We start from the raw sequence: 27,683 nt of genomic DNA, 5'->3' as shown, positions 1-27,683 counted from the left end.
ACTCTTGAACTGTCTTTTATTTCAAACAGCATTCACACGATACACTGTATTGTTGAGGCACATTCACATCGAGTGCTAAATAACTTCATGCATGGTGGAATGTGGGCTACAGCTTAGTGGGATGGACTGCTGACTGCAAATGAAAATATTGCTTCATCATTTGGCACGGTGGGAAATACAGTCTGTCAGGTGACCGCGGGGGTGTCACTGTTGGACTGATTCTCAGTGAAGGGTGCGATATGTGCATCGGGTCCTGCGTGAAGAAGTGAATAAAACAACAAGAAACAAAAATAAAAAAAGGGAAAAATGAACGCACCAGGCCGATGAGAGTTCGCTGATATTCCACATGATAGCTCACATTCAAAAAATACAACAGAACAACACTATTGCACAAAGTCCTAGAGAATATCTCGGATAAAAAGCCACCTTGATATTCTGACCTCCTCTAGGCCTTTCTCATTTTGTTGAGATTTTAGCCTTTCAGCTCTGCAGCGCCTCCTTCTGGCATCAGCTGGGAAGCACTAAGGAGACGCGTCACACGCCAGACTGAAAAGAGCGAAACACAGAATATCAAAGTGTTTCCTTTAACATTCAATAAACTGCAAACCCATTTAAAAGGGGTTAGTATAATTTACATCACAAGTTAAATTCCCAGAGGTGTTTCTAGTAATGTGAATAATAATTCATTGATCTGCAATGACACAGGTGTTATATTGTGAGTATAAATGGAATTTGATGTTATTTAACTCTCATATTCTGAAAAACGCATTTCGCACGCAGGACTTAGAGAAAAAATGGCAACAAGAAGAATGTCGTAGTACAATATATACACTCTCAATAATGCTTATGCAAGGAGTATTGCATTAGTAATTATGGTAAAAATAGAAGAACGTGGAGTTGTATTTCCATGACGGTTACATTGATTTTGCCACCCTGTAACAACTGCTACAAATTATTATTATTTCACCTGGATAAGAGTACCTGGATTTTTTGTTTTGTTTTTTTAAAGCACAATAAATACTCAACATACCAAAGTCCTCTGTTACTTGTCTGTCTCACCATTAACGAATTACAGAAGCAAATCCCACAGAGCGAACGCCTCTCGGCGCTGCCAAATCAATCAAGTAGGCGCAATCAATGACTGTTTCAGTAACAAGAGAGAGAATGATCCCCGACCGGTCTTCTGCTCTGCAGACTGCCCCAACCTGAGGAGGCACCATGCAGAGGGAGGGTTTTGGAAAGGCTTTGTAAATAAAGCTCACTTCAAGATGGAGAAGGACAGATTAGTTGTCTTGACTGCTGGGAAGTGGGACGGGAACACGTCCACACGTCCACACGTTCAGGTCTCCTTTAAAACTGGACGCGTGAGAGAAATCACTGAAAACCTGCAGAGGATCATCTTAGACTTCCCTCCTCAGCCACAGTGCACCAAGACCCTGGAGAAGTGGCAAAACAAATTACATGACTGATCCAGAGATCAATAAGGCTCCTATCAGAGTCAAACTCTGATCTTTCTTACTTTTTTTTTTTTAATTTTTAGATTACTTCCTGTTATGTGAACATGAGTGGTCGCATAACAACCTTCCTCAGACTGAACTCAGAGCATTGCACCGAACAGGGCGAGCGTTCAAAGGAACGTGGTGAGTTGAGCGTTTTGCTTGGAGACTGGAGAGTGGTGGTGGCGGTGGGAGGGCGGAGGCGGGGGGGGGGGCTCAGATCCTGCGCAGGGGGTGCCACATGGACACGGGCTTCCTCAGAGTGGCGAGCATCTGGTTCCAGTGGGTGATCCCCATCCCGCTGGCCTCAGGCCCGATGATCACGTGACCCAGGTTCTCACCGCGGCCGTCGTCTGTGGCCTCGGCCACCGTCACCCTCAGGGAGAGCTCCTGCAAGCAGACAGCAGGGCAAAGTTACCTGACCTGCTCTGTAAGCATGACACACTGGTCCAAGCAGGTGATTAGGGAACCTGTTGAATAAATGTGCCTAAGACTGTACAGCCTGGAACTCAAACCAGAAAGATACACACACAAATGAGCAGTGAAAATGCACTTATTAGTCCTGAAGATGTGCCAACTGATCCAACACAGGCAGCAAATTACCCCAGTAAGATATTAAAAGAGCTTATCTGGCGGAAAACATTTGAAAAGCAACACAAAATGAACAGAAATGATTGAAGCCTGGTGCCACAAACAGACGCGATGACAACAAAAAGACACAAAATGACCAAAAACAGACAAAAAATATCATCTTGAAAAGAGAAAAAAAAACAAACCGATGACCAGGAGAAATAAATGGACCACAAGTGGTGTGCAATCTCAACAATGATATGAGAAGGAACAGGAAGATCTGAAAAAAGGACCAGTAAGTTATGCACACTGAACAGAAAAATACCAACATCAGATACGATGTGATCAAAAACTCACAAAATAGTCACAGTGAGATGAACGTTGCCTCAGAGACACAAAACGACCACAGTGGAAAACAAAACGCCACAAACAACCCAACTTGACCAGAAACACACTAAACCATTACAAAGAGACTGCATTTACATTAAACCTCATTATTATTATTATTAAACTTTGAGCTGCTTTCTAACGTGATACTTGCGAACTATCAATATTCTAAAAGGTAAAAACAACTAAAGGTACTATAAAGAGATATAGAGGATGACTCAAATCCTATCGCCGATGAAAAACGAGCTGCTCCTGTCATGAACGTTGTTCCCTTGAGCTTCATCCTGAACGCTGCACTTCACCCATCGCTATGTGTGAACGACTCCAGCCGCCTGCCGCCCAGTCCAACCTGTAATTGGTGCTTTATGAGTCACTTCCCATTATAATGAGATGCTGAGAGCGTCCTTGTCCTCTCGCTGATGTTAGCAGAGCACTTCTTCCTCTCTAGTCATTTAACTTTCATGCTAATATTTGTTTCCTCCTGCCTATTGTTTTTCATTTACTGAGCCTCTGTTCACCCTGGAAGTCTCTTGAGATCTTTTTAATAAGAGGTGGGTGAGCACACGGACATAAAACACACCATGAATTTACACCCTAGACTATAAACAATAAAGCAGTTTAATGAAGAGGAGAGGCAGGATACTGGTCAGATAGATTTCACTGGATGATGTGCAACTGAAGTGTCTGGATGCCTGTAAAATCATGTTCATTGCTCCAAGCGCTGAAAAGCAGAGTTAAGACTTTCGTTATCTTTCTATATGTCCCACACCACCCTGTCATCCACAGCTAACGTCAGCGGTCCGGTCGGGAGCGTCACCTGCAGGACCAGGGACGGCACGGAGAAGATCATGGCTTCGTTAAAGATGGGGTTGGTGTCGTCCCGCTTGGTGGAGGTCTTCTTCTTGCTGATCTTCCTGCCATCCTGCAGGAGATACACTTTGACGAAGGGATCTGTGGACAGAGAAGGAGGGAGACGATTAGAAGAGTTTAATGTGACCAGGTCCAGTTTTCAACATCCTAAGTTTGTGCCCCAGTTTGGAAAGTGAAAATTCTTTCCAACCTGCAAGAACTATGCTTTGGCTTCTTGATTGCTATTACATTTAATCCTAATCCCTGTCCTATTGTAGTGACTCTTGGCTTGAACTGCGGTGTCTGTTTGGACATTGTTTTGGTATCTTATTTCAAACATAAGGCCAATGTGCAAAAACTGGCCAGCAGGGGGCTCCAATCTGACCGGCCAAGCCACCAAGAAAATGGTAAACATTTCTAAGAAAACATCGATTATTTTTCAACAAATTCCTTAAGAATAGCGTTGCTATGAAAGATAGCTCCGTCATTGTGAAAATGCAAATTCGTATTAGCCTCACAGTCATGCTGTCAGAGTTAGTTTGTGAAAATCTGCTTAATGCAAGAGCGAGAAGTTTTTGGAACATTTCAGTTTTTTGCACCGGAAGGAATAATAGAATTGGCTTTATGTTGAGACTGTAGTTATTTTCGTTATTAATTGGCCGCAGAAAGCAGCCACCTCTGAGCCTGGTTCAGTAAAAGTTTTCCCTTTCTACGGTCGCTTATGCTCACTCATGTGGAATTGTTGAGTTTTCTCTGAAATGACTGTGTTGTGTTTGGTGCGACATAAACAAAGTTGAGTTGAATTGTTTGTTCGTTCGGATATACAGTATAGACATTTCCACCATGTCTACTCAACACACACAACAACAAAGAAAAAACTTCAAAGTTTAAATTAAAAAGGTTATTTTGTCACTATTTAACCAGTCGAGGTCAGATTAGGCTGGATGTGACCCCAGAACTTATACTTGTTATTGGTCCTCACCATGTCATTTGTAATATATTTCATTTTGACTGCTGGTTTCTTTAATGTTGAGTGAGGCTCTAAATCTTTGTAAACTTTTATTTTAAAGGGGTTACGTACATAAAGATGCTATTACATTATTATGAAGTGTAACAGTGTTAATAGCTTTGTCTTCTAAGAGCAGTCTGCTGGTGTCTTTTGTCGATGCTTTGTCTTCTTCTCATAAGTTAATGAATAACAACGGGATTGTTCATCTCCACCTTTAACTCCAGTAACCAGTATTGGTCGCGTGCAGCTCAGCCGACTGAAGGCCAGAATGGACAGTAGGGAAATCTTCTGCTGCCAAATCAAATCTAACAATTCTTAAAGAAAATTAATAGAAAACATTTATGATTCAGCAGATATGCACACACACACACACCCACACACACACACACACACACACACACACACACACACACACACACACACACACACACACACACACACACACACACACACACACACACACACACGCACCTGCAGTGTTTTTGCTGTTGGTCCACACCAGGTTCTTACACTTGGCCACGACCACAGTGAGGCGCTCCGCTGTGGGCAAATAGCTGAGCGACAGCAGGATCTCCCCGACTGCGTCCACCGCCTGCAGAGCCAAACCAAACCAGAGCAGGAGGGAGAGAGAGAGAGAGAGAGAGAGAGAGAGAGAGAGAGAGAGACGTCAGTCTTCAGCTGTGAGTCGGCCTGTTGCACGATTTGTCAGACAGTCCTAGTGGTGAAGTGTTTGCAGGAGCACAACCAGTCAGACCTCCTCTTCCTGCTTTGTGCTTTACAGACTTCGATTTACACGGAATACGCTTCATGGAATCACATTTATTCTAAAATGGGAAATCTATATGTTACCAAGATGCAGATGTTTACAAAATAGAAAATTAGATACACATTATAGCAGTTAATGAAGTTCTGGGTTCATGTTGGGTTCTCCCTGTGCTTGCGTAGGTTTTCTCTCTGTAATTTCTTTCAGGACAATATGTGTGTGGGTGTCCTGAGTTGAATAAAGCAGTGGAGAAGACAAATCGATTAACTGCTGGCTTAAATACCTACAGAACATGTGCTACTTTTAGTTAGTAAACAACAAGTTTTATACACACAGACACATTGGACCGATCAACTACATTGTGATATTTGAGGTATAATTTAAAGAATAATGTTGATTCTTTCTCCTCTGCAGCTTCTGTATGTTTGTTTAATACCATGTGCCATTCATAAATAAGAATATGAAGTTGTAGTCTTCCTGTAATCAAGTTGTATGTTAACTTTGTGATTTAATTTAGGCAGAAAACAAGATAAATCTACTCTTATCTATATCACATTTAATGTAGTTTACATTTGAATTAATGTAATGTCAGTAAAGTCGTAACTAAGGTTACATTATTTAGATTTAAATTTAAATCATAAAGTGCCCTTATATGTGGAAATAACTGAGGGAAAAATAATTGTTTTTCCTGCTCAGTTTCTTCTCTTAACAGCAAAACACGGTACACCTCTCCTCAGTTGTTCAAAATGTAAATTAATAATGTTTTTGTTGTGGAGGGTGAACTAAATTTGAGCATAATTACCAATCTCATTATTAAAATAGTTTTAATAACACACACTTATTGAAGTACACATGTAGTTCTGTTGAGTGTCCAGCAGAGGGAGGCAGACACCACTGTGCGCTCTTTAACTTCTGGTACAAACACCTTTTACATTCTTCAGTTGGAAGATTTGCCAGAATTAGTTCAACTCTATACTGAAGTATTTTTCTGATCACTGAAATAACTAATTCCACTTTTTTACTGAAAAAAATGACAATTTAAATGTTCTCAGGTACAAACGTAAAAATGAAAGATGTTTTAATTACATTGATACACGAGGCCTAGAGCCTCCTTTTGGTGGTGGGAGGACACACATGAAACATTATACGTATTGATATTGTAATACTATGTCAGATCCACTGCTTAATTATTAAAATGATATCATGTTTTGAACAGACTATATGAGGTTTTATATAAAGTCCAGTCAGGAACTTTGATAAAAATTGAAGCATGACCTGTGTGATTGAAACAGGAAGGATTCATTTGCCAGTATTACTAACACAACGTGCAGCTTCAGAGTGGAGGAGAGTTACAGCTTCTATGATCCTTTTCCTGTAACTCTGAATCGTCCTCATACAGGTTAAAACACATAATGAGCCTGTTCCAAGAGAGTGAACGGGTGAAAAGTACAGATAGTCATCTTCAAATATAAAGACTGAGTCAAAGGTTGTCTCATGTATCATGCAGATACTTCTTTAACGGAGTAACTAAGTACAAATATGTTACTTCCCATCACAGAACGTCAGTTACCAGTTGTTCTGCTGTGCTTTAAACATGCGCTCAATTCCTACGCACCTTGTTGACGTCCTGTAAGTAGAGCCAGGCGTTGAACGGCCTGATGGTCAGGTCGAGGTCTGACAGCTTCAGCTCGGCCACGCCTGCACTGATGTTCCTCTCGTCGGTATCGATGCCGAACGCGGCGAAGCGCAGGCTGTACTCATCCAGCGTGGACACGTCCATGGGGACGGAGAAGCGCTCATCAAAGATCACAGTGAAGGCGTTCGGCTGCACCTAAAGCAGAAGGGTGAGGACGATTGAATTTCTATGCGAGGATGATCCACTAAATCTTTGTACTTATAGGGAGGCGTGGAGGATTCTGTCTGACTTCAGTACATTTCCCTTCATGAATATGAAATATCAGGTGTGTGGTGCACATGCCCAGTGGCAGGGTTTTTTGAAAAGTTGTGTTTTCACGGCAACAAAGCGTTTTTAAAAAGTTCCACATTTTCAAAAAGTTCCATGTTTTCAAAATGTTTGGTTTTCAGTGGCTCTGATCACCGTTGTCATGTGAACGGACACCCAAATTGAGACAAAAGTTTTCCGTTTTCACCTGAAAACATTGTGTAAACGTGGCCGAAATGCTCCCGTTGACGCCACAGAACACTCACTAACTGAATACAGGATCTGAGTAAATCATCAAGTCATCATAAAGAGTATTAAGAAGCAGGGTCGTAATAAACCCTGACATCAGGACACACAATCGAACCAGGTGAGTCTAACCTCATTAAAACCTTTTACAAGATATCTGGAAACATTTGTTATGCCTGCATTGATTACAAGAGAAATTAAACAAGATCTGCTGAGAGATGGATGTATGGATGGATGTATGGATGAATGTCAGGGATTGAACAGGTGACCTGGACTTGCCCAGCTACCTGAGCTACAGCTGTTTTCACTGAGGCGTTACTTTTTGATTCTCCCTTGCATTTGTCCAAACCAAGTGAATTAGCATATACATTATGGATTTTCTTCACCCTTGCAGACGAAACAGGTTTTGCGTTGGAGAAGAGTCTGGGGCGCGTTGGGCTGCACCATGATTACTCCAGATCAAGTTGAGAAAGGCTGCTGCCGCATCATAACGCATGGACAGAAAGTTACCAGGCAACTGGCGGTATGAGGAGGAGAGCGGGTTTATTAATAGACCCCTTTTCACACCAATGTTGTTTTGTGTTTTTCTTCTTCAAGTGTGAAATACAATGAGGTATATCTCTGAAAGACATATACTGTATCTGAGATGAACACAGAGAACCAGAGAAAAACGTAACGTGCAGCGCAAGGCTGCTGGGGATGAATGCTGAAACAACGACTTGCTGAACCATAAAAGAATTGTGAATTCAGAGCACAGAGGCGACAGATGAGCCTGTGTGGCTGACCTTGGATTGCTCCTCATATCGAAAAAAAAGCTGAACAGCATCATGAAAGCCCACCCGACACCCACAGGATGAAGGGAAGCTCCATGAAGACATGAGGAGGCTTCAGGGGATGGCGGTGTCTCTCTGCCTCCCTCCTACCACAGTGTGAGGCTGTCTGCCCGACTCAAGGGATAACAGAGTGTGTGAGTGTGTGTGGTGGTGGGGGTGGGGGTGGTGGGGGTGGGGGCTGAGCTGATAAAACGAGAAAGAGGGATGCGTGTATGAGCTCCAGCAGACAGAACAAAGGAGAAGGAGAAGAATGCGAGTGCAACACAGAGACAAGTGGATAAATGGGGAGAATGAAAGGTGATGGGGAAATAAAAGGAGGATGTGAAGGGGTGACAGACAGGTGGAACAAAGAGGAGAGAAGGAAACGAGGGAGAAAAACAACCAAGGGAGGGAGAAGCCTGATTGACCATCAAGCCAAGTGGAGCTGATGTCAGCATTTCCACAATAAAGAATGAGCCTGTGAAGCTGCAGCATGAGTGGCTGCTTCCATTATTATTACACCAAGAGCCAGGACGGCATTAATACAACAGAACAAGGAGTCAGACGGGGGGAGTCGGCCTGCGTACGCAGCCACAGCTATACCGCGACAGAGCGATGACTCACGGCCGCACGGGAACGTGTGAGTTTTCTGGCAACTCTGCACTGAGAGCAGAAGGCGGGAGGCAGGTGGAGCAGATGGAGGCGAGCACAGCCCCGCTCTCTGCTGTCGGACAACTCGCTTCTTATTAGACTCAAGGCTTTCAGGGGGACATTTTGAAAACAAGTCAAGAGTTTGCAAAGAGAAAGGATAGTCTGGACGTTGTAAAGACGACCATGTCTTCACTGTCCTCCTTGACTTTAGGACGACCTCCATGAGGCGAAAAGTGAACTGGTAGAAATGGTCCCGTCCATTCAATCACTTCTTAACTTATGATTTTCTTTTTATTGATATTATCTATCTATCTATCTATCTATCTATCTATCTATCTATCTATCTATCTATCTATCTATCTATCTATCTATCTATCTATCTATCTATCTATCTATCTATCTATCTATCTATCTATCTATCTATCTATCTATCTAATCATTTGTTGTCTCTTCTTTCAGTTTAAAACTCCATTATTGAGACTATTCAGTAATAAAATTATATTCTTTAGGTTTTTATTTGTAATATACAAGTTAAAATTTGAAAATGTAATTTAATGCAGACTTCATAAAAAGACGGATCAGATTTCAAATGAAAGAGTTTCTAGAATGTTTTTCTGTGTTTCAGGCTCCGTGACGGAGACACACACATCGAGAACCGGTGGTTTACAGGTGATAAATTGCTCTGAGCAGCAGTCACATCTCCTCCTTATGACGGCAGCAGCGGGGAAATCAGCCTCCCTGACTCCAGCTCCCAGGGGACTGACCACTCTAGCAAATGAAGTGGGCTCTTCCCACAGACGGGATGGTGCCGGCCTGTCAGGCTGCAAAGATGGAGCTCCTCGCCCCGCGGGACGTATCACTGTCTCGGTCCTGATCTCAGCCAGGGCTGAAATCTTAAACACATTTCAAGACAGCCAAAACTGCCCCCTGAGCAGGAGACAGGGAGGATCAATCGCTACAGCACTATTCCTCTTCCACGATGTCAGGGGCCGCTTTTATCTCCGACCACTCTGCCAAAGCTTGCCCATCGTGGTTTGACTGCTAATCACCCACGTGAGAGGCTATCCTGTTATTTTCAGCCCGTTCTGTCCTGGAGTGAAGCTGTTATGATGAGAGTTTCCACTCCCACATTTTAATGAAGGGATCTCTCACCCGGAATGACTGTAACGCTGCATTACATCACATGAAAGCAGGAACACACATGTTGGAATGAGCATTAATAAATTGACTACAGAGATTTTCTCAAGACATGAAAACTGGAGTTCAGATAATTACAATTAGTACGTGATTACTGCTGCTACTTACTTCTTATAACGATGATGAGTCATTTATGAGTTCCTGAAAGTCAAAAGTAAGTAGTGATCCAATGTGTTACGATAAATCTACTCTGAACTTGGTCGGTTTGTCCTATGCTGCACCACGGTCCTGGACCTAGTGTTGTAGTCATGATCACCTAGCAGGAGATTGAGTCAAGACCAAGACCAGAGCATCATAAGACCAAGACCAGAGCATCATAAGACCGAGACCAGAGCATCATAAGACCAAGACCAGAGCATCATAAGACCAAGACCAGAGCATCATAAGACCAAGACTATAATGGGCAGAGACTGAGTCAAGACCAAGACCATGACAATATGGTCTTGAGTACAACAACACCAGCTAGAACAATCAGCTAAAATCCCTACGTGTCATGGCTTTGGTCTTATATTGCTTTCTTAGACATTGTCTCTTCCTTATGTGTCTCCTCCTCTTTCTCCTGTGTTTCTGGGAAGTCATGGTGAGGCTTTTGTTTCTCATGTTGTTTGTTGTCATGTCTAAACACTAATCTCACTGCATTGTGTTCAATTGTAATAACAATAAAGGAGTGCTGATTTTTGACTATATGGTTTTCATACTCAGTTTTGTTCTACATGTCTGTTTTTCTTTTGTTGTCATATCTTAGTTAATGTCTGATGTGTTTACGCTTCCGCTGATGTTGTTTTTGGCAATATGGAGAGAGAGCAGCTCTACAGCTCCGAATGAGTTTTCATCTACAACAGAAGCAAAAAGAACCTCACAGGAATGACAGGAAGACTAAACGCCATTTGTTTCATTTGAGGTTTCTTTTTAATTCTGTCTCCCTTTTCTACTATGACTTATTCCTACGAGGTAATACCACCAGTCTTTCTGCACCTACCAGCCACCAGCTCCTTACCCGTGTGACCCCCACGTTGAGCTCCTCTGACCCCAGCGACACTCTGATGAAGCAGCCAGGGAAATCCCCCTCCTCCTTCTCCAGCAGGTCCTTGCCCTGGTGCAGGGTGATGTGGAGCACTCCCACCCCGTGGCCCGGCTGCCGGGACTGCTCGAACTCCAGGGTCACCTCCAGCTGGCCCACGGTGAAGTCGTGGCCGAAGTTGTTGGCGATGGAGGAGATAGAGCTGAGCGAGTCGGTGGACATGGAGCGGTTGAGCTGAGCCATGCCGGTGGGGTCCAGCTCCCGGCTCATCAGCTCCAGGTGGCCCAGGTCCCTGAAGACGTCCTGGGTGTCGCCCAGGGCCAGGCTGGGCTTCCGGCTGGAGGTGGCGGAGGTCCGGCGGTGGTTGTTGGCTGCCACTCTCTACAAGGTGGGACACCATAGAAAAGATCATAGCTTCAAGGAAAGAAAAATAGGGAACCGCCACTGAATCTGTGCGGGAAACAACATCAACAAGAGAGTAATAAAAAAGATTTGCATGTGCTTTAGGTATGTGCAGTACTATGAGCACACTAATCAACATTCATAATACACTCGACACTAAGGGCCCAAACATACTCAACGCTAACCATGACGATAGAGACGGAGCCTTCTGTCCGTCTTCAGTGTTCATTACATAATTTGGCACGTTTCCAGGGAGTATAGCTCATCAGACAACAAAAATAAGAATCGTCAAGGAAAGACTGTGTGAATGTGTGCATGGATACGCTCCAAAAAATAATTTGTTGAATTAATGTTATTTGATCATGCCACACATATCCATCTATCCAGATTAAGTAGATTGGGTCCCTTTTAATTATATTATCAGAACAACATGTATTAGAATGATTAATAACAAAGAGAAATTCAATATGCTCATGTTAATCAAACATATTGTTTGTTTGTAAATCAGACACCTGCCTTAGTTGATTTTTTCTTCAGCGTACAAACAAATCTACAACATTACATCGCCTGGACATCGGAACAAAAAAACTATAGAAAATAGTTGGTAGATTGTACAATACTCAATATTGCACTGCCCCCTACTGGCTATCTACAAAGGTAAACTGGTATGTGTGTTTCAAACGTTCTCATACGTATTTCACATCAGTGTGGTTGTTAATCAATACATCCAGTAGAGGGCAGTGCAAGTAATTTAAAACAAATAGCATATGTTTGCAACTAATAGAAATCCTGGATGTGATTGAGATTAGTACAACATTTTAATAAAATCTAAATAGAAAAACATCATACTTCCTAAAATATGTTTTAGCTTATTTGGAATCTGTAGCTCAGAAGTTAAACAAAAACGAATTCCAATTGCACAATTACTGCAAAACTAATAACAGATTTTACTTAAAAGTTAAAAAACAACGATAAACAAACAAAAAAAAACCCAACAATCTTTAACATCCAGCAAAAAAAACAAAAAACAAACGTCTATCAAAAGAGATGCTCAGTGTGGGTTATATGTGCATTTTTAAGTATACGTTTTGAGAAGGTGCTTGATTTTCGGGTACATGTACAGTTATACTGCTGAATATTCATAGTCTTGGAAGTCATTTGCATGTAAAAATAAAATGTTTTCCTGCTTTAGCACAAATACATTTTTAAAAATGGTTGGTATCATCTTTGACTTTGTACAACGAGAAAGTATTAAAATGTTAGAATCTGCCATCACTTGGATTTCGTGAATAAATCAACTCTAATAACGGGAGCGTCCCATTTCTTTGAGCATTACTTCACCTTTTGTCTGACTTCTGAGAAGGAGGTGCCATATTTTTCTTCCAGGTATCGATAGTCAAAGTTGGGGAAGGGGGACGGAGCGGGGAACGTTCCAGATTTCCACAGCTTCCAGATGTTGAGCCCGGCCACGCCCAGCAGCACGAAGAAGCCCACCAGGTAGATGCCCACCTCCCAGCCCGGCGGGTTTCGCACCACTGAAACACACCAGCGCGTTTTAACTGTGTCATGTAAACCAGTGAAATGTTCCTTATCACAGTAACTAGTTCCTTTAAGAGAGCAATGCAGCGACTGGATTAGTCAGTTAAATCAAAACGTAAGTGGTAATCCATGTGTGAGCATTGACATGGTGACACTGTGGGAATTTCACACATTAGCACACATACAGTTTTAATTTTTATTTCAACAAACAGAAAGGTTTTATTTTTATTCTAGCTTTAATTCATTGGTTAGTTTTCATTCGTTGTAATAATCTTTGGAATGCTGTAATAGTCGATTTCTACAGACATCTTTTTGAGAAATCGTGAAATAAAGAAATAAAGACACCAGCTGCAGCTAAAGGCAGATGTTGGTTCATGAGCAGGATAGAGGGATAGTAGTAGCTTTTCAATTGGAGTTACTAATTTCAAGCTCTGTTCACACTACATTTTCAAGTGGAAATGGAAAACCTTTCGTTGCTCAGAGCCACTGAAAACGCAACTTTTTGAAAACGCTTCCCACGGTGGCTCTTTTTGAAAACGCTGCAGGCTCCGTCGCCACACAAACGGCGGAAAACGCAACTTTTTAGAAAATGCTGCTCCTGCTCATGTGCATCGTTTTCAAAACGTTGCCGTGTAAACGTCATGAGGACGCAAGAAAGATGCGTTTTCACTTGAAACTTTGCAGCGTAAATGGGGCCGAAGAAGAATATTCACCAAAAATAGTGTTAATAGTTACACTGTAGATTTAGTCGCATTTCATCAGCAGGAGCATGAAGTTTGCCCATTTGAATTGCGCACAGATTGGAAGAATGGGAGGAGGAAGTGTTTTCCTCTTCACACCAGCGGGAGTCTGAACAAAGCTCACAGCCGCTGAGCACAGCCGGGCAGCTTCAGTCCTTCTCGTTTAGCTGTGAATGGTGATGACAATCAGGAGTCGGGACGCAAAAACATTTCATGTCTAATCAGACGAAATCTGGATAAATACAAACGCCACTGAGAATTAAATGTTGTAGCATCTCATGTGTGTACTTCAGGGGGGATTGCGGAGGAGATTACGTGCGTCGAGCTGCCTCAGGAGAATGAATCTTTGCTGTGGGAGGACATTTACAGCCTCACCTCGGCCTTTTATCACAAGATGCACAACATCAACAACCTTCGGCGAGCGGCACACAAAGCCCCGAAGTGGGGCGACTGCATTGAAAGAATAAATGAAAGACGGCCTCATCTGTCACGCCACACACACACACACACACACACACAGACCCATCAGTGTGTTTGAAGGTCCAGCTCTTGAGCCGTCACACAAGCAGAGACAATCCTGAGAAAAAATAAATAAACAAGGTGCTCTTCACTCACCACTTAGATGGTACCCTGGTAAATCCCCACCGTCAGCCGAGGACATGGTGCTGCAGCCAGCCTGCATCAGCGCACACACAAAAACAACAATCTGCTCAGTTTTACATCACTGATATTAAAAAAAAAAGACATTATTATATAATTCATCTCTAACAGCAGCTGCAAGCCGGCTGAATCAGAGTTTGCTTGGTTGTGCCCTATTTGAAGCACTGCATTGAAAACAGACCGGGCTCCTTTAATGGAGCTCAACAAGTACAGAGGAGATCCAGCTTGTCATCACTTCACTTCTAAAGCCTCTCTGAGGGCATGAGAGCATCTTTACAGTGCGTCGTTTCACGAAAAGGAATGAAGCCAGCGGTGTGCAACCTGTGGCTCCTCAGCTCCTCTGCAGTGGCCCCCGCTGAAGCTCCCACCAAATATATGTGAAGAATCATCAGATTTTCTTATTTCATTTTGAGCTGTATCGTACAAAACACTGTCTGTGAACACGATGCAGAAATGCTTCTGTTTTATCTGAGTCATTTAAACGGTCAGAAGAAAAATGGAAAACTGTTCAGATGAATCAACATTTGATGTTCTTATTGGAAAGCATGGAGGCTGTTCCCTGCAGTCGCAAGAGGAGAAGAACCATCAGCAGAAAACAGACATTTTAAAAGCTCATGAGTTGGAAAAAAACCCCCAATAATTAGAGTTGCATATTTCTCAGTTTCCTCTAAGAAAATTATATGAAACATTATTTATAAGGAATAATACTGCCAGCATTTGTAAGACGTTATCTTGAAACATGTTTACTCTATTTCCCAGATTATAAGTCGAACCTGAATAAAATGGATCCGTCATAAAAAGAGTGAAGAGTGAACTGGACGGCACTGCTGTCAGACGGTGATGTCTGGGGCTCCTGGATGACATGTAACGATGTGTAAGTCAACCTAAAGCCTGAAAAAAATACAGTATGAGTTTATGGAACTTATACAACAGCTGGCAGCCTGGATGTTTATGTCTTTACTGGAGGATGCTGTAGTGTCTCCCTTCAGACTACGTCTCTGTGAGTGAGGACCATGCACACTTCAAGAAAACAACACTGAAGCAGATACAGCATAACTTCATAGCAGCCAGTCTGGAGCACCACGACACAACAGCAGCAGTGAATTACATCTTTGACAAAGGAGTGCTGCTGAGCTCCAATCCTCTCCTCTTGTCCCGTCAGATAACGTGAAACATCTTTTTTCTTTTTTAAACATCACATCAAATTCAAAATGAGGAAGCACTTTTCACAAAATAATCACCTGATTGAAGATGAGCAGGAATTCTGTCTGACCGACAAGCCCTCTGCACTTATTGACTTATTTGATTTGCTCTGTGGACATTTCAAGCAGCAGCCACATTAGGGCTGAATTCATTTTTTATTGATTTCTTCTGAGCAGCCATCAAGTTACATCAGAAGAGATTCCACTGTCTTCCACTGACATGTACACATCCATACACCGAAACCAGTACGCACTGCTGCGTGGGATCTGTGATGAACTGTACAATGTGCTACTAATGAAGCGGTGTGAGTGGGAGATTTGATTTGGGCGAGTTTCACTCTGCGAAAAATTATCAGGAAAGACCAGACCAGAGGAGGGGGTGTGTGTCACTTCATCACTCAACAAACTGCATCCTCTACCTCGCCCCACTCTAAAGGTCTATCCTCATTACGGTCTTCAACACGGCACCAAGGCTGTTTGTGAAAAGATAAACAACAAAAAAAGGTTTTCCTGTCCTCCTCTGCAAAGTTAAAAAAAACCCCAAAAAAACAAAAACAAAAACAAAAACAGGGTCGCTGGTGTGTGACTCATTCTCCTCCTCCTCCTCCTCCTCCTCCTCCTCCTCTTCCTCCTCCTCGCTCATTGGAGTCTCCCCATATCAGCTGCTTTGGGGAAACGGGAGCATTACACTAATGATATAGAAAGAAACTGGGGGGGGGGGGGGGGGGGGGGGGGGGGCAGGGTGTGTGTGTGTGTGTGTGTGTGTGTCAGTTCTGCTGAACAGACCACAGCCATGCGGGCCAATTAAACTGGCTGACGCAGTGCAGGCCCACTGACAGCTGCTGATGTGCCATTTGCAAAAGACACGGGAAAACCTGAGGCTCCAAGCCCGGCTCAGCCCGAGGTAACATCCAGGTCCGGGAGGGAACTGAACGAGGAAGAGGAAGGTGGGATCCAGAACTGGGAGGAACATTCATTTATTTTTTTTTTAAAAAAGGGAAAGAGAGTGAGACAGTGTCTCAGATTGATTTAGTAAACAACAATGAGGCAGCGTAGGCGTCGGGTGGCCTCGGGGGGGCGAGAGCAGCACAATGTCAAACAGGCCAGAAATAGAAGAGCTCTTGAAAACAAGCAGACACTTTCTCCAGAGTGGAAACGTCTGTTAAACACTTCAGTGGCAGCAGGTTGGATCAGAACGAAGCATATCGTTGAAACCTGAAGAGCCTCAGAATCAATTTATATGAAAACTCGAAATTGTTTTAGTATATTTGATTTAATCATTCACTACGTGTTTATATAAACCATGTTTTAACTTCCTTTTTATCAGTTAGATTATGGTTGATTTCTTTTACATTAATTTACCGTTTAACCACCTGTTCCGTGTCGGTATGTGTTTTATATGCATGTGTACATATATTGTAGGTCTGAATGTTTTTTTTTTAGACTAATTACATTTTATTGCCGGAAAGACGCTAAACTGTACGATGAATTGATTGATCGACTTTACCATCGACTATAAAAAACAGTCAAATGTGTTGATCTTTCATATATGAAAAGTGGTGGGTTGTTGCCTTGCACTCATATAAACTTAGTCTGCTCTACAATCTGCAGGATGGATGTCATGAACTTATGTACTATAAGTTTGATATAAATACAGACATGACTCCCCGTCCATATTCTCCTGGGTCACTCGTAATAAAAAACCCAATAGTAAAGCGCAAACCTTCAACACACCACATTTGTCCCCATGGAAAGTATTATTACAAGTTTTTTTGATCCACCAGGTTTTTTGCTTCATGTTATCACTGTTTGACACACATTTTACAATTTTGGTCTGCCCCCCGGACTCGCTAACCAGGGTGATGACATCACTGCATCATGTGGCATACCAGAGAATAAGGATTTGGAAACGGAACATTTTGGCATTGGTGTGACATCAATCGGATTAAAACGGACCGTGTCATGACGAAAAATAACTTTTTTTAACCTTTTCATGACCTAGACCTTGACCTTTGACCCAATCACTTGGATAAAGACAAATGCTCCCTGAAAATATAATGCAATTCGGGTCAATAGTTTGTTGCAAAACATTTGTAACATACATACAAACAAAAACATAACCTTCGCCCCAACTTATTACTTTGACGACTGGTATGCCGTACATCAAAACCAAGAATAGCAATATTTATGTACACAGCCTGTATCATCAGGTAAACGATAAATACTTATGAGTGGTTGAGAAAGAAGGAGCCAGAGGGTTTCTATGTAGTTTTCACTACACTGGAATTAGAATTTTGTGTTGATCTATTTGTTTAGCAAATAGCTGTATGCAGAAGCGGCAGTCACTCTGCAGTACAACTCTGCAGTACAACATGAGACCCTCTTTAGGGAAAAGAGCAACATTTCTGCACGTCTTTATTCTGCGTCGGCCCAAAATAACACGACGTGGGCCAGCTTTAATTCAATTTCTCCATGTACACAGTGCAAAGACATGCTCTCAAAGTTCATTGGAAACACCAGATTGGCTGTAGTTGTGTGTCTCACTGTGCGTTTGCCTTGTGGCGGACCAGCGGTCTGTGTCAAGTGTGAACTGGCTGCTCCATTTTACAAGCTGGGATCAACTTCAGCCTTCCTGTGGCTAAGTTAGCGAGAGCAGAACTAGAAGATGGGTGATTTAATCCTGTCCACTACAGGTTCCCTCATTCCACTCCTATCCCCTTAAAAAATGAATTTCAACAACCCTTTTTTTTAAAACTTACAATTGGAAATACAAAGGTGTTGTGAGTGTGTTAAGCAGTCACTTCAATGTTCAAGTAGTACAAAAAAAGCCACTAGTTTCTTATGATGCGCTGTTTTATTTCAAATATTGTCGAATTACACAAGACTACAATATGACCTTTTTCTTTAAAATGTACTTATTGAAACTTTTAATCAGCTAATACAACTAAAACTCCCTTTGCTTCTTCTGCTGCTGCAGCTTTCTAACAGTTTTTTGTGTTTGTAGGAGTATTTCCCATTGTTCCCATTGGGGAATTACGTAATAAATTAAGCAAATTGTGTTGTACTTTTGCATCAGGTGTTGGACCAGGAGTGGGCCGGGTGAGCATAACCTCATACGGATGTTTGAGTGGAGATGTAGGAACACACTTGGTTTGATTGATGAGAATCAGTGTGAACCATCGACCTCGACGGGCCTGATTAGAAAAACTGACTCGACTTTGCATCAGTTTGCTTGACGCCCAGCAAACCCAGCGAACGAAGATCTTACTGATTTGAAAGAAACAAACCCGGAGCAAATTCAGAGTATTTTTCTTGAATTTATAGAAAAACCTCAGGTGCTTCTCGGAGGAAGACATGACAGGTGCGCGGAGAGAGAGCAGAGTTACAGGAGCAGTGATCAGAGTCCTGGCAGGACCTCCACCTGGAGGGAAGACTCCACTTGAAGGATTGGAAAAATGATCACGTTCCTCTAAAAGAAAACATCCCTGCTCCTCCATTAACCACAGGAGACTCCAGAGGGTAGAATCAGGCTTTTCCACCTCTGAAGTACACGTTCATCCACGGAGATGTGACGAGGGCGAGAGCGGCTCTCCCTCCACACCACAGCCATTGGCTACGTCACCTCCTCCAGGTCGGAGGCTTCCCCTCAGCTGATGGCTCATTAACAAACACGCGAGGAGCCAGAGGTGGAGATGATCTCCCGCTTCTTTGAGATTTATCTCCACCTTACTGAGGAGATGCTGCGTGTGACAGCATCGCTCTTAAAAGGTGACAGTGCTGCAGAGCAGAGGCTGTCGGGGGGGACGTTTTAATCACTGTGATACGCATAAAATGAATATCTCATCGCCGTGCGATCGGACTCGCTGGCATGTGAAGAACGCAGAATCACCCGATAGAATATTCCAGAGTTGTAAGGAGGCTGTCAGAGGACGAGGCGACAGAAGGGAGGAGTCAGAGTTAAAGATCAGGCATGATTACAGCTTTAATCACAACAAGTGTTTTATTTTCCACCAAGGTCAAACTGGATCTTAATTGCACCTTATTTTGTTATATCTGCACCTTATTTTGTAAATGATTTGATGCTGCTTTTTTTTTTTATCCTGCACTACAACGAGCCAGTGCAACAGAATTTCGTTTTTATCTAAGTCTAAGTTTCATCCTGGCTCTTGAGGGTCACAGTACCGGATGTTTTCAAGATATCCCTGCTCCCGAATCTAATAAATGATTTCTCATGAAAGTGTTCAGTTCAGTTCAGTTCAGATTTTATTTGTGTCCACGTAGGGCAATTAGCATGACGATGAGTCTCTCATTTGAATAACGTTTGTTGAAGGGGAGACGTTGAAACCATCCAGGTACCAACTCGGTCCCACAGTGTAGTTTGCATGTTGAGCCACTAGTGGGTGCTGTTGGTTGATTTCGTAATGAAACCACACACACACACAAATGCAGCAGAGAAAAATACGCTATAAACATTAACACTGACTGGCAAATATGGACATTATGGAAAGACGATCAAGTTGGATTACGGCCCCGAGTGACTCTTAACTATAAAACTAAACTACCAAGTTCCAGGTGAATCAATTAGACTGTTTTGATTAGTTAATCACACTATTCTTTATGAATTATTTACAATTCATTGCTCTCTTCTTTCAAATTTAAGATTCTGTCACGTCCACTTTGAGGAGCATGAATGCACAGTGGAGAGAAGCATCATTTAGTTTTATGTTGATAATGCCATTATGATACATTTGTGATATACTGCACATTTATTACCAGTTTAATATTTGTAATCAGGAGGCTATCGTTTGTATTCTTGCTTCAACTCTTGGTGTGGCTGTTATAAAAAATGCTGCAAAAGTTTGCTGTACAATTGTTTATTTTTTGTTCTTCTTATTTATTATTAGAGTCATTTTTGAGCAGCTTTATTGATTACTGGATAATTGTTTTTGGAAGGTATTGTATAGTTTTCATCATTGAATAATCCAAACTTGCAGAACTCGATTTTTTTACCTTCTTCGTAGTGGTCTGATCAGTTTGGCTGGCCTCCGGCCCCAAATACACAAGGACCACCATGAACACACATGAAACACGTGAGTGCAGATGTTGGGAGCTTGTTGAGCGTCTCTCAGCAGGAAGATAGAAACTGAGCCCTGCAACACCTGTAGACGTGAGTACGTTTCTCTACGGCCTCCTACAATCACACAGCGGGACTCCTGCTCAGACAACACGAGCAAGCTGCTGCACGTATGCGTGCACACGCACAGACACACGCACGCACGCACACACACACACGCCTGCAGAAAGAAAGAAAGCAAGGGAAGCCTTCTGTTGGGCTGCATATTAAAGCAGGTATGATCAATAAGAGCAGACATGCTGATTTATGCTCGGCCTCCATCTCTTTCCAACACATACTGATGCAAACAGAGAGAGGAGAGGAGGAGAGATGAGAATCAACTGATATTTGAGAATGAAAGAGGGCTGAGTGTGTGTGGTAAGAAAGCATTAAGAGGGATGAAGAGAGGAGGAGGAGGAGGAGGAGGAGGAGGAGGAGCAGGAGCAGCAGCACAGGCCTGTCAGCAGATCTCATACTCTTTCTCGCTTGCTCTCCCAACAACTGATCAATCAATTCTGCTTTTAATCTCGCCCATTGACTGATAATCAAATTTACCGGCTCGCTGCCGAGCTGGGTGGAGCGTCTGATAGCAGAACAACATGTCTCCTCCCCCCTTCCTTCCTTCCCTCACTCCGTCTGTCCGTCTGAATCTCCAGTTCAGACGTCTGCTGTGCTGCACAGTGGCATTCCACATCATCCCTTCAGAGCTCAAGCTTTACGTCTGAGTTACTTTCTCCAAATCATTTTCTCGAAAAAAATCAAACAAACAAGAAAAAGGCTGAGCTCTAACTGAACTCACTGCTGCTCGATAATAATAGATCTTTGAAGAAAAAGCACTTATTTACATAGATTTAACCCTTCATCAGGTCACTGACCAGGTCTAGGCTCAGTTTATGTGACGTTTCAAGTGAAAACGCATCGTTTTGGGTTTCTTGTCTCAAAAACTTTCCCATCCACACAGCAACATTTTGAAAACAATGTCTGTATACATGGAAACAACAGAAACTCTGAAAGTGATGTAGTTAGCATATAGGGCCACTAGTTGGCACTGTTTGTTTTTGTAATGAACACGCAGAGAACAATACGCTATAAACATTAACAATGCAGCAGTACGCTACAAACAGTTTGTCTCCTTAAAAATGTCTTTCTTCATCATCTCATAGACCCAGTCAGTGACTGCTTGATGAATAAAACGTGTTTCCATGTATGCAGATGACTGTGTGGTAAATGTTGGAGGAGTGCTGTTAAATCTTCTGGTGTAAAATACCCCGAAATGCCCTAAAAAAAACACCTTTATAATTAATCCTATATTCTCTGTAAAAGCACCTTAAGATGACTAAATGAAATACAATTTCCTTGTTTCGACAGAGACCAGTGTGAAACCGTCTTCACCGGAAAACTTTGTTCACACCGCAGGTCTTGACGCTCAATTCAGATTTGTTGCTGGGATCCGATTTTTTTGCGTGACCATTTCAAACGTGACCTGCCGTGTGAACGTGATCGAACCCGATGATTTCAGGCCTCAGAAGACGCTGTTGACAGAAGTATGTACGGATGGCATTCCGGGTCAGCACCAGGGCTGCCTCATGTGACTCACTGTTTTGAGCCCAAACAATGTAAAAATCACACACCTTAATAAAAAACCAGCCCAAATCTCAGCCTGTGTAGAAATCCTGTTAAAACAGTAAAACTATTATATGTGTAATAAAAGAACACACCATAAACACAAATTTCAAGTGGTCAGTCACACATCAAATGATGAAGGAGTCACATGTAGAATAATATCCGAATTGGTACCACGTATGATCGAGGCCTGGGTCTGGTGTGAAAAAAATCTGAATTGGAGCTTTTACACGGCCACAAAACAAGTCGGATATAAGTCACTTGTGCGTAAAAAAATCAGAATTGGGTCTCATTTCCCTGCAGTGTGAACGAGGCCCTGGTCATGTAAGCCGAGCGTCATACGGTCGTTTTCCTCAGGTACAAAGTTTGTGTTGCTCTCGCTCACCGATTCTGTCAGCAGAGTTCTCATCCGTCTTTCAGCTCCAGCTGTGAAAGACAGTGAGACAAATGCCTGAATGCACTCAGAAGAGACAGACAGAGAGAGAAAAAAAGGATGTTTCTAAATCAATTTAATTTGAAAGTGGAATTGATGGAGAAGGCGTCCCCGAGTGTAACAGTGGATTGTTTGCTCGGTTGAATTTGATTACTTAGTGGAGAGCTCCTTAAATAACTCCTGTGAGGAGAATTGGATTTGTCTCCCAAAATGTGGACGGTGGATATTTTCACTGCTTCTTTTGTTCATGTGGCTGCTGATGAGTTTCTGACAAACAGAATCCCTCACGCTTCTTCTAATCAGTCACATCAGAAGGTCCAAAAGGCTGAAACGTCGCAGAGCGCAGATAGAAAACAGGTTGAAAGCTGTCGGGTTTGCTTCTCTCCTCCTGATGAAACATGACAGGAAACATATAATCTCACAGCAGCGGCTTTAAATTACAGCCCAGCTTGTTGAGCGTTTCCACACCTGAAAGGACTTCATCAGGTTTGGAATCCCGAGGCCTTGCTCCGCTTCGTCGACGCTAAATCATATGTGATTTGTTACCTCATCCTGTTACCTAATTATGCTGACTCGGGATGAGATTAACTACCTTTCACGATGGCTTACACGGGACGGGGGAAAGCTCTCAGTGCTGCAAAAACCATCGCTTAAACCCGACTTAAGGTTCAGGGAAAAGGTTTATTCACCTTCAACCATGTCAAAAAGGGAAGAAACAGAAGATCTAAAGTAAAACAGAGCTATGAAGCAAGTTTCTGTAAAAAAAGAGCCAGAATGCAACAACAACCTGAAGTTTTCACATAAAAACAGTCACGTTATCAACGCCTGAAGCTCAAATTTGTAAAGATATACTGACTATGTCATGTCATTTCCACAACTTCCACTACAATGCTGCCCAGCTTATCAAGACAAATCCTTCACACTTTATAAGACAGAGGAAGGAGAGAAAATATTCTCCTTTTTCTCACAAACACTATCAATTACGATGGACGGGCTCTTCTGAAGCGCGTCACGTCCTTCGTTCGGTCCTTTAAGAACTCTGTGGCCCAATCAGACTTCAGTCAAACTGTCAGTCCGACTGACGGCTTCAGATGGGCAACGCTCACTCTTCCTCCAACAGAGCAAATCCCATTGTTGTGCAAGTTAATGAAAATCACAGTTATTGATTACTTAAAAAAAAAAGAAAAGAAATATTTGAATAGTTGTTGTAGCTGGGCACAAGCAGATCGTCCTCGTCGAAACGTCAAAACACCTTTTCAGTGTGACGCGTTAATCCTGGAAAATCAGCCGTATAATACACGCAAAGCACAATCCAAAAAACTCAGCAAGCTTTTATGCTGAATCTTCTCCCGTTTACGGAAAACCTTTCTTGCGATTTGGTCCGTTTACACAACAACGCTGCTCGGAAACCACTGAAACGGCAACAATGTTTTCCTCCAGATTGTCTTCACTCCCAGTTTATATCCAAACCAACTTCACCTTCTGTCCCTACGTGTACTCGCCATTGTTCATGTATAGTTCAGTATAGATGTATAAGAGGTGCCACCCAGCAGACAAGCCTGTTCAGAAACAACAGGTTCTTTGAGCAAACAGTCAGTTTTATAAGCCACTTGTGCGCTTTAATACCGGATGTCTTCCCCGAGCTCATGTCTCGTCAACTTGACTCATCATAACGATACTTTACGGTCCGGCGTCTCCGACCTGCTGCCGGGTTTCCAGGCATGTCTGGGGGAAGAGCGCCGTCGCTACGTTTGGCAGCACGTTGCTGCGACCACAGGCTTTCTCCATAAAACACGGCAGTATTCTGGAAATATTAGCTGTGATGCATTAAGACATCGCTCGATGTCAGGAAGGACCATTTGGATAATGGCCGCGGGCCGTTAGGTGTTGCTGCCAACCGGCGGAGCCGCGCTCCTCCAGCGTCCATCAAAGTGCTCTCAGTTCTCTTAATGTAATAACACTTTTCCTCCTAAGAGGTTCAACGGGGACGCGGGAAGGGAATAGAGTGTGTGTCGAGCCAGTGTATGTGTGTGTGTGTGTGTGTGTGTGTGTGTGTGTGTGTGTGTGTGTGTGTGTGTGTGTGTGTGTGTGAGGTGGGGGAGGCCCATGACGAAGAGCGATGGAGAACATCGAGGTGTAAAACGAATGGCGGAGATGATTGCGAGTGCTGGTGGACGGATTGAATTCTGAGCAGGTCGTATTTCAGCCCGAGGAAGGCGCCAGGGTCTCAGCACACACACACACACACACACACACACACACACACACACACACACACACACACACACACACACACACACACACACACACACACACACACACACACACACGCATCCATCCGTTGTGGTTCCACAGGAGTTGTGAGATTATTGGGTTTGTTGACGTTAGAACCATGAAACAAACAAACAAAGTGGTGAACTGGAGTATCAGGAGGAATCTCACACAGAGGGAGGATATGCAAACTGCACGCAGAAAGGCCCGGTCCACTTTCAGACCCACTCCATCGTTGTAATGGAGGAGAAGAACGTGAACCACAACCAACGTCAAATTCTAAAGTACACACATGGATCTCCAACACACCTTCTATAAATATCACCCCAATTACTGCTGTCTTGTGTTTTCAACCCCAAGAGACAGAGCATCAAACCATCTTCGTCCATACCTGCTTTTATCCGACTTCCCATCACGGGGAGTAAGGAGCTCCCATCTACCTTCCAGGATGAACAGAGGAACACGTGATCACAGAAACCAGTGACCCTGCCTGGTATGTCTTTGGATTGTGGGTCAATAGAAGTGGAGATCATACAAACTCTATACAAGAAGTAATCAACCCCCACCCCCACCCCCACCCCTCAGTGCTGCAACACAACATGTAATAACTGTGGTTTCATTTTCTGAAAGAGGAGAGAAACACAGAAATGAAGGAAAACAAGTCAACAACCAGCTCCTCTTGCAAAAGAAAAATAGCAAAACAAAAACAAACAAGCACGCCGACGCACAAATACGTTCATGCATCATACGCTGAAATGTATATTAATTGCAAGTAATGTCATGATGGCAATACTTGTGGCAATAATCTAAACTTTCCCCAAAAAACACTGAATTGTACCGTGAAGGCGCCAGATGATTTACATCTCCAAGTTTCATATTTCTAACCTGAGCTGGAGTTCAGCAAAGTGCTGCTACAAGGCCACTGGATGGACACACACACACACACACACACACACACACACACACACACACACACACACACACACACACACACACACACACACACACACACACACACACACACACACACACACACTCCACAATACGAATCAATATTCAGGTCGAGCAGGAGGGGAAAACGCAAGCTAAACGCAATGAATTGCCTCCATGTCTGCAGAGAGAAGAGAGGAGGAGGAGGAGGAGGAGGAGGAAGAGGAGGAAGAGGAGGAGCAGGAGGAGCAGGGGGAGCAGGGGGAGGAGGAGGAGCAGGAGGAGCAGGAGACGCATTTCTTACCCGGAGTTTTCTTTTGCTGCAGTGGGGAGGAAGAAAGAGGAGGAGGAGGAGGAGGAGGAGGAGGAGGAGGAGAGGACCAGGTCCACCGCTCTCCCTTCTTCAGGCGCCTCTCTCCATCCAATGGCACCGGTGGAAGAGGAAGAGGAGGAGGAAGAAGAGGAGGGAATCAGCGTCCGCACTCCTGCTGGTTCAGCGCATCCGGGACGCTCAGACACACGTCCAGCTGGAGGAGGAGGAGGAGGAGAAGGAAGATGCGACCGCCTGCTCCGGTCGGACGCTGAGAGAGAAACCCCCGCACGGCGCGAGCCGCAGACCTCCGAGCCCGAGACTGCAGAGAGTGAAAGTCCCTCCTCTGCAGCGCAACTTCTAACAACACGACCACCGCCTCCTCCTGCACACACACACACACACACACACACACACACACACACACACACACACACACACACACACACACACACACACACACACACACACACACACACACTGGTGGTGTTACGCAACCGGAGGGTGGGGGCTCCAGGGGCACCCACCAACTTTTTATGTTTTCTCTCATCTTCATTTTCTTTCAGTGTGTGTGACATCACATTAGGTTACATCTAATAAATCCAAATGTAATAAAGTTAGTGTGCAGTAGCTGGGCGCAGACAGCAGGGGGCGCGCTAAGAGAAATACTTTTTCTAACTTCACCACTTTTCAGTTTAATTAAAACATTTGTGAGTTGTGATATATGTCGGTGACATTTATTCTTTAATATCCAGAAAGAACTAACCGTTGCTAATGGCGATGGGTTCACTTTGTTCGTTTACATGAATCTGATGTGATCCTGCTTCATGTGAATCAGTTCTGTTTGACAGTTATTGTGTATTGATTCTGAAGATGTTTGGGATTTCTACGTTGGTTAAATATGTGTGTAAATGAAACTGATCTTCATATATTAGCTGGGCGAGGTAAACGGAACTGATGGAGTCCAGGAAATAAATAAAAACACTCAAGTCCTAAGAACTGTATATTTATTCATACAATAATAATAAATAACACGCATCCTGATCATTTATGTTTACACGACACCTGAAAACACCAATTATTAGTGATTCGACTAAAACCAGAGAGTTGAAGTGTGTAAATCTCTGATCTGGACTGGAGTTGAAGTTCCTTAAATGGATAAACAGACCAAGGTCCTTTGAGTGAAAGCAGGTTAACTCCTTCATGTATCGACACTCGGACTGAAACAGGCATCGATGTTCTGCTGATGCACCAGATCTCCAGGTCAAATCCTGACCCCGAGGTCAAACAGCATGCTGAAAACTCTCACTAGTGACCTTTTCATTTCAGGATCTCACTGAGGGAACTCGCCGGACGACTACCGCTTCAAGTCTCCAACATTTTTATCAGCACACAGCAGAATCTTTATTTAACATGCAGCCAACTCTCACACTCTAAACACACACTGCTGCACAAAGTCTACGTCCATGACCATATGTCCTGTATTAAAAAGAAAAAGATGAACACGGGTTTGTGTA

The 27,683-nt window shown here is 43.2% G+C and overlaps 1 protein-coding gene across 2 annotated transcripts; it reads right to left on the bottom strand.

Moving 5' to 3' along the window:
• Positions 1 to 26,641, bottom strand: syt12 (synaptotagmin XII). 2 transcript variants are annotated; one of them, XM_080475774.1, is made up of 8 exons: positions 26,161 to 26,641; positions 14,240 to 14,300; positions 12,687 to 12,880; positions 10,920 to 11,324; positions 6,690 to 6,905; positions 4,783 to 4,903; positions 3,271 to 3,404; positions 1 to 1,886 (listed from the first exon to the last, which is right to left on the bottom strand). In XM_080475774.1, exons 2-8 carry the CDS (start codon positions 14,283 to 14,285, stop codon positions 1,713 to 1,715), a joined length of 1,290 nt encoding a protein of 429 aa, XP_080331900.1. In that variant the 5' UTR covers positions 14,286 to 14,300; positions 26,161 to 26,641; the 3' UTR covers positions 1 to 1,712. The 2 variants fall into 2 exon arrangements, with proteins under 2 accessions (XP_080331900.1, XP_080331899.1); XM_080475773.1 differs by lacking the exon at positions 26,161 to 26,641 and having other exon boundaries at positions 14,240 to 14,493.
• Between the last annotated feature and the right edge of the window lie 1,042 nt (positions 26,642 to 27,683).

Source organism: Lipophrys pholis (genome assembly GCF_963383615.2).
Source record: "Lipophrys pholis genome assembly, chromosome: 11".
NCBI classification, from domain to species: domain Eukaryota; kingdom Metazoa; phylum Chordata; class Actinopteri; order Blenniiformes; family Blenniidae; genus Lipophrys; species Lipophrys pholis.
The sequence above is the reverse complement of the archived record's forward strand: the minus strand, read 5'-3'. Positions and strand labels throughout refer to the sequence as shown.

Coding starts and splice junctions, on each gene's coding strand:
- syt12 (XM_080475773.1), bottom strand. CDS start 14,306: ATGCAGGCTGGCTGCAGCACCATGTCCTCGGCTGACGGTGGGGATTTA. Junction 11,325..12,686: donor TCTCAGAAGTCAGACAAAAG/GTGAAGTAATGC, acceptor CCCACCTTGTAG/AGAGTGGCAGCCAACAACCA. Junction 6,906..10,919: donor TCAACGTGGGGGTCACACGG/GTAAGGAGCTGG, acceptor CTTCTGCTTTAG/GTGCAGCCGAACGCCTTCAC.